The 8,102-nt window shown below is 34.7% G+C and overlaps 1 protein-coding gene across 1 annotated transcript in view; it reads right to left on the bottom strand.

Moving 5' to 3' along the window:
* Window positions 1-4,963: 4,963 nt before the first annotated feature.
* Window positions 4,964-8,102, bottom strand: part of LOC108625953 (monocarboxylate transporter 9) — a 9,609-nt gene continuing 6,470 nt past the window's right edge. The window contains exons 7-11 of the mRNA XM_026814386.1: window positions 7,623-7,867; window positions 7,062-7,347; window positions 6,444-6,671; window positions 5,619-5,813; window positions 4,964-5,494 (exon numbers count right to left, since the gene is read on the bottom strand). Of these exons, the coding sequence (XP_026670187.1) occupies window positions 5,322-5,494; window positions 5,619-5,813; window positions 6,444-6,671; window positions 7,062-7,347; window positions 7,623-7,867 (1,127 nt within the window). The 3' untranslated portion in view covers window positions 4,964-5,321. The remainder of the gene's footprint in view (window positions 5,495-5,618; window positions 5,814-6,443; window positions 6,672-7,061; window positions 7,348-7,622; window positions 7,868-8,102) is intronic.

The following is an 8,102-nucleotide window of genomic DNA, read 5'->3' as shown; positions in this document are numbered from 1 at the left end:
AATCATATTAGTATATTCTCTTTCATTTGTACTACATTTCTATGATAATCTCGATTTTCCTGAAATAAATGAAACTGCTATCGGTCGTACTGTTTTTAGAAGAAACCTTGTATCGTCAAAATGTTTCTCTGTTCGTAACAATTCGGATTCTCGTTACCGTTGCACCTCCACAGTAACAGTTGGTGAACGGTGCCGTAGTCGAAACAGCAGTTTGAATATTCAGAAACGTACAGCTACCTACCACGCTTACACGTGCCGCGCAACTCTCTTTCCAAATAAAAAACGAGTTGCACTTCATACATGGAGTACACTGGAAGTAACAATCGAATTCGAGCAAACCCTGACTCTAGCATTCATTTAAACACTCCGTTGTTATCATCCTTCTAGGTTTTCATGTACAATATACATATAGTGAGCTTATAGCAAGGTTCATTGGATGTTGTAGAATTTAGATTTCAATTGTAGGTTCCGAATTGTAATGCTGATTTTTTTAATGCAATAATCAAATTGATTAACAAAGCGTTCATTGAAAATGTTAATCTGGTTTGCTAGCGAAGACGATGTGTGCTTATTAAAAATAAATCATGCGTGAGAATAAAATGAATCCGGGGGAATCGTATGATTTAACGCCTCTTTCAATTTCTCCCACTCCGGGTTTTAACCGGTTTAAAGTTTAATTAGAGGATTCGATCAGAAAGCAGCGGGTTGGTGGATGAATGAAAAGTGGAGAACGGGGGAAGGGCTCGTATTTTAACGTAAATACGTTATCGCCATAGAAATTCGCGGCGAATTTCGTTTTAAATCATCAGAGCCGGGCGGTAATGCGCGAACTTACGCACCGGGGTGGAGCTTTGGGGATGGGAAACTTTTCGAAGGGAAAGTTCTACTCGCGGGTGCGGCGGAAAGGCGTGAAATTCAGCCCGACGCGAACTTTCCGAGCGGCGACGACGCCCGTAGATCTCCGGAGGGCGACAAACGCTGTGCTGTGCAACGCGGCCGCGCCGGGCTCTCAACGGGATTTTGATGAAATCCCGCGCGGTTTATGAACTACCCGCCTCCTCCCTCGGCATCTATGAAAAGTAATCTGATCTTTCGGTTCGCGAAACTTTCCCTTCGCTCAGATTTCCTTACCCCCACCTCGTCCATTTCGATTGTTGTAATCCATCGCTTCGGGCATTTCCAAGTTTACAATAAAAACCTTCACTCGTTTGCTGCTTACTGAGAAGTAAATAGTAATTCAGATAGATCATCTGAATAGCGTACTATAGAAACTCGCTGTGTCTATCTTCGAAGAAGATGGAATTTATCAAACACAAGGATGAAACCTACGCAGATTTGAATATAAGTCCATAAGAGGGGCAACGATCGTCACAAGAAAGTGATCCTACGAATTCTGAGCATTTTATTTCGTGTTTCATGCTGCACAAATTGCAAACAGATTGGAATATATAAAACAAGGAGCAATTGAAGAAGCGTTCTGTCGATACAATAGCGTAAAACAATTTTTATACCGCGTCTCTGACGTATCAATCACTCGACTTTTTTGCTCTCAGATATACGAGTTCACGGGAGGGCGAGCAGCAGCGGCAGCTATAACGACGCGGAGAACGTTGTGGCGACGAAGGGGCGAAAAAGCGTCGACGGGGAGGTACGACCGCGAAGAATCGACAACAACACGCCGCAATCGATGTCGTCCCGTGGCTCCGGTTCGAATTTTCCGGCGCAATCTAGAGCGGCGATCTGCATAATCCTGCTATCCGCCCTGTCGTAGTCACGTCAGTCCCCCGTCCCGTTGCGCGTTACTACACGCCAGGCTTGAATAGAACGGAAATATCCGCGCGATCGGGGAAACAGAACCGAAAGAGAGAGAGAGAGAGAGATAAAATGTCCTAACCCCGGAGGGAGGGATCAAGATTCGTCCTGTTCATCATCATTTATCTCATCCGCGAAAGGGATCAATTAATGGGTTTCGGTCGCCGCCAATTTATCGACAACCGTTACCTTCCACCGTGGCGTGGCCACGTTGTATCAACGAAACGATTCTTTTCATTTTTTTCCCTTTCTCCAGCCGAACTTTTGCAATAAGCTTCCACAACGTGGATTTATAGGTCAATTAAATCCTCTAGTTGAATCGTTTTTGATCCGATTGATCAATTAACTTCTCTTTATGCTCAGTACATTCTTATTTATTTGTGATCTAGTCATTAAACACTCTCAGCTGAGTGATAATTGTTACTAATTATTATTTAGTTTATTCTTCTAGTCTCTCTTTTGAATTAATACTTTAAGAAATTTTAGTGTTTGATTTTCTTCAAACGAGAAATACTGTACACATATTTTATACCCTGATGCTGTCTCATAAACATCCTGTTATGCGATGAGTTATACAAATCAGTTAATGCATATTCGGCCTAATCAATGTCAATTGAAACCGCTGGTGCAATAAGAATATACAATAAATCCTTCTTTCATTTTATACCTTTATACATAATCATTCAATAAATCCAACAATATTTGAAAACATGTATAAGAAATTTTCCACTATAATTAATAGTTTTATATTTTAGCAAATTTAAATTTTTAGACATGAAATTCGAAGGTAAATGATTTAGGAAGTTCATACTTTTATTGCACTAATGGTCTCGGTTACATTAATGTATGTAATGTCACGCGTTAACGTTATTATGCAATTACATACTCACATGTACGCACCATATTTAAAATCTACATGCATATGCTAATTACTGGAGTAACGGTAGATTACCAGAGGGTAGTTCGAACCAGTGATATAACATTATTTCCGTACCGATCTCTATCATAGGAGCACGAGAGAAACGTATTCGCCGTGAAGGAATAAAACGGGATATGAAAAATTTTATATAAGTCACTTGTACATGTATCTATGTGTATACAAGAGTGTATATGTATGTTATCGACTAGAATAAGTCACCGTGCTAAGTGTTTTAAAGCGAGCGACGAGTTTTGTGATTAACTAATCTAGAAATTGCCGAAGGAAAGATAAGAGCGATGTGTAAAATCGGGCAGAGAACATTACCTGTACATTTTCTCTAACAAACTAGCCACTTTGCATATATATGTACATACAACATGTTAAGAGGAGTACGAAACGAGTATTGAGGCGAATCTGTATTAATTAATACTTGATATTATTAAAATTTGTATATATTACCAGTTCACACGCATAGAACGATTTTCTTTAAATAAAGGCTGAATATCATTTTAAAATTTCATAAACATATTTTTCCAATTAAAATTTGTATAATGGATACAAGAGTAAGATGATCGACGATCTAATTTCCATTTTAAAGAATACTTCCCTGATCACTTAAACTCAGCCTTCAAATTTCTGTTTATATTACATAAACGTATTGAATGTTTTTTATTTAAAAAAAAATCTTGTCTGGTTTTTATGCACTTATTCTATGCATTTGAACTAACGGACTATCAATATCTAAACTCTTGTAAATATCACTTACTTAAATATATATAGGTGTAACTATTATGAGTTGCACTCCTGCTGTTGGGATCGTGCGTTGTAAAATTGATTAATAATCAGTTTCGTTAAGAATGAACAAAGACAAGCATAATTCAAAGAATTTTAAATAATGTTTTCAATGTATATTTTATATTTAATCTAATGTTATGATGTTTTGATACGTGTTTCGAATTTAATGAAAATAAATGAAGTTATTAGTAAGCGAAAATACCCATAAGTAGTATTATTTATGTATTATATTTCCTTATACTGAAGTGCAATAGGTATGAACAATATTTGTTTGTCACTAACGAAACTAATTATGAAAACTGTAAATATAAAACTAGTAAAGTAGATATTATAATAATCTAATAATAAGTTTAGTTCAATTGTAACAACGTAGTAACTATCAGTATAGTGAGAAGTACCTCAATGAAATTATCGATTCCTAATTATGCAATATTTGAATCTCACGTATTTTTATTTCGACTTACTTGGAAAATTTTAATGTAAGATATTTCGTCGTCTAATTTATTCCACACTATGTATATAAGGTACAATTTTTTAAAATACGCTCAAAAGTAATAAACTAAATTGTGGTTATAATTGTGATGCATACAACGTTGATATTGCAAACATAGTGTTAATTTCCAGTAAGAAATTTAATTCATACTAATTGAAAACTTATTCATATATTACATACCTTTATTATGTTGAGGAATCGTGTGGCAAATTTCGTAGACAGAGATATGTAAAGATGATCTTTCCATCGACGTAGGGTTAGTCCAACTTTGAAAGTCAAACGCAGTCAAACGCGAGAGTAAATCGGAAGTGTATTATCGAACGCGGATGAAGTGGGATAGAGAAGTGCGAGTGTTTAGTCCGTCGTGTAAAACATTTTAACGCACGTAACCGTACATTTCGCATAAAGACTAATCAATAGTTAATTAAAGAGTTAAAAAAAAGCCCGTAATTCGTTTAACAGCAGAAATTAATTTAAACTATAACCAAACTTGGTTCACAATATTCTAATAATTAATATGCACTTTCGATTTGAATTATTTTCTATTTTCTAGTTTTATTAATATGTACTTTAGTATCAATTATTAATTAATTTATTAAGGAAATCCGTATGTGTTCGTAAATTGGGATTAAAGAAAGAATTGTGATTAAAATGTTTTCAAAGTAGAGATTTTGTCTCAGGTCTCGGATGTGCAATGTATGATTACATTCGTGGTACGTAGTACAATAGGAGAATGATTGTAGGATTTTAATGAAATTAGTCGAAAAATGTATCTTAAGTAATTAAAGAAAGTACTTTCTATTTAAAATTGTGTTGTCTGTTCTTCATCAATAATGAGGATAATAACTATATTGACGGTGCATTGTTTATTGTGTGATAACAATATTTTATTACGAAATTGTATATATATTTTACTACATAGTAGTGAATATACAGAACTTTCATTGTTTAACGAATACGTTATATAACAACATTAAATTTATGGTAATCAGTCAAAAAATAATATCATTTAATACAATACACTTATTATATTAAATGTCATACAATATCTCTGGGAGAAAGATTCCAATATGTACATACAATTCTCTGTTCTTATTATTTTAATTATTCGTATAATTTCAATTTGGTAATCATCAAACCTGTAGCTAACAAACTTATTGGTACTATCAGTTATAACCTCCTAATAGGATTTCTTAACAATTAATTTTATTAAAAGTTCACAGCTATGAGCAAACGACATATTTAAAAGAAGTAAAATCGATTATCGCAGACAATAGTAAATGAATATAAAAATATAATTTTTCACGCACTAGAATTTTGCGTTTCTGTCGTTTTCTTCTTTGCATTAGGGCTTCTAGTGATGTTACTGAATTTCCAAAGTCCTCCCATGTACCATAATACGACACAGGATAAACTTAAGATTGAAGTGAAATGAAGAGCACCCACATAGCTCATCATGTAGTCGTGTACTAAACCTGAAGAATTAATACCGAATTTATAATTTCTTACAAGCCACGATTTCATCATTAAACGTAGAATAAATTAATTATTTTATTATATTCGCAAGTTAAAAAATAAGTGAAAAATGTATGAATATACCTATGAGTGGTCCTATGGCAATGGACAGAATACCATTGCAAACCATTTGCATCCCATATGCGGCCGGCAGTCTTTCAAGAGGCACATAATCAGGTATGATTAACGTTTGGAAAACAGCTTTCGTCCCTTTGGCAATGCCAATAATCAGTGCGACACCGATCACCACGATGTAGGTATCTCCCCATGTTGACAATACTTAAATACAGAAAATGTGATTTATTACCAACAGTCATAATCTATTCTTATCATGATCAATGATTATAAATGAAAGCTTCACACTTTTAAACATGAAACATGATAAAGCAAGCTGATATCTTATCATTACTTGCTACGTATACTATCAGAAGTATATAATATTTATGTAAAATGCATGAAATATTAAATTTTAAAATTAACTCTCAGAAGTTAGAATTTATCAATTTCAGTTCATTTGATATACTGCGAATCATAACTATAAAGGCAATGAAATATATGTATATACAACATACACGTGCACCACTGTAAGAAAATTAAATAGAGCAGATTTATAATAATACATACATATAACAAAATGTATATTAGAAAAAGAATGTATATAAGATCTACCGTTTTAATTTGGAATGTAAAATACATATTGGCCAATTGTTAAATATTATTTTTCACGTATGCATGCATTCGTATGAGATAGATTTAGTCAAGTTTCCAACGCGATTTTATAGTTAAGATACGGCGTGTACGTAGTTGAGCATAAAACCTGAAATCAACCCACCCAGCAGATCTTAAATTCGTTGCCGTGAACGGATCGATTTCTCGTTTTCGAATTCAATGTTACGTTGCTGTACGTACTGGTCCTTCCGAGAGTGGATCCGACCAAGGACAATACGTAAAGGTTCCTGGACGTCCATCCGATCCTCTGCGCCAGCAATGGTACACAGAGACGTCCGGTGATATCCGATACCGCCTGTATTGACATTACCGTGGCGATCGACGTCCTCTCCAGTCCGGACAGCTCCGTCAGGACAAAAGGGATCATCATGTTGAAATTCGTCTCAGCGACTAAAGACACTCCCATTCCTGGAATAAATTACAATTATATTCAATAAGATTGAATTTGTAGATTCTGTTTTTCTATGGGTATACGTTTTATATAATATTTATAAGGAGTCGTTGTTTAATCCTGGAAGCATTGATGTTCCCATGTTATTTCCTTTGCGGGGGAGATGTCTTCGCGATCTTATCAAATATTTATTTTCACGTGGGAGTTGTTTAATTGATATATCGTTTGTATTTTTATCAAGAGTAGTGCACTCTTGAAACAGTTTGACTGTGATAAAACTCGTTGATACTTATCATCTAATTCAAGTCTATAAATATGTTTCGCACTCTTTCAGAAAATTAGATCGTCAGGTCCTCAAACGATTGTCTAAGTTCTTATATAAGATTTTCTATTGTAAATAGTATTACCTAGTATAACAGCGACGTAACGACTGTCTTTTAGAAGAGCCAGATCCATTTGCTCTGATATCGTTGCCCAAACCGACTTCTTCTCATTCTTCGTGCCCTGAGTATTTCCCAGATCTTTTGATAAATTTTCTCTATCCGTCTGCTGCTTTTCATCTAACAATCGACGATTAACAACACCGTTTTTAACATCGACTTCTTGTTCTTTATTGAGTTCCTCGGTTTGTTTCAATTGACAGCTGACATCGTTGCATTCTGTGACATCATTGTCATCTTTTATGTTTTTCATCTATCGTAAACGAAATCTGACGGTGAACGTTAATCATTTTGCCATTCCTTTGAAACTTTAAGAAGACACTGACAATGAATAAAAATTGCATCTATTAATTCTCATAATCCAAATGAAATAATCAAAACGTATGTCATATTTCAACTTTTATAGAAATAACTTAGAACCTTATATCTTAATTTTTACAAAAATGAAGCATAACGTTTTTCATTTTGTCAACACATATTGTCCAGCGTCTTCTTAATTAGTTATTTTTAGCATTCCTTAAAACTCACTTGGGTCTCCTTAAAAGGTTGCAAGAACGACGCTCCAACCAGTGAATGCATTGCTATACTTGCGAGTATTAACAGGGTTCCTGTAGTAGCGTAATTCTCCAATAATATTGCTATCAAAAGAGGCATTAGAATTGGCCCGAGACCTGTCAGCGTCACTGACAGTCCCATAGCGATGTTACGCTTCTTTCGAAAATACGTGTTCATGGCGAGACTCGTTGCTGGGAACATAATCCCATGACCGACACCTAATTGGCATAATTTATTTTGTTACAAATAGCAAAATGGATTGAGTAAATTCGTGAAGAATTAAGGATGTATTGGCTATACAGTCAATCCCAAAAATTTATGTACCTTAGAAAAACGCATTTGCTATAATTAAAAAGAAATCAGACGTCGGAAGAACAAAGCTAATAATACATAGCTACGTGCTAAAAAGTATAGAAGGAAATATCCAATTAATTATTGACGCTGGCGAAAAAA

The sequence above is a fragment of the Ceratina calcarata genome, unplaced genomic scaffold (genome assembly GCF_001652005.2).
Source record: "Ceratina calcarata isolate Rehan_Ccalc_2016 unplaced genomic scaffold, ASM165200v1 scaffold382, whole genome shotgun sequence".
NCBI lineage: Eukaryota > Metazoa > Arthropoda > Insecta > Hymenoptera > Apidae > Ceratina > Ceratina calcarata.
Note: the sequence above shows the minus strand (reverse complement) of the source record. Positions and strands in the feature narration are given on the sequence as shown.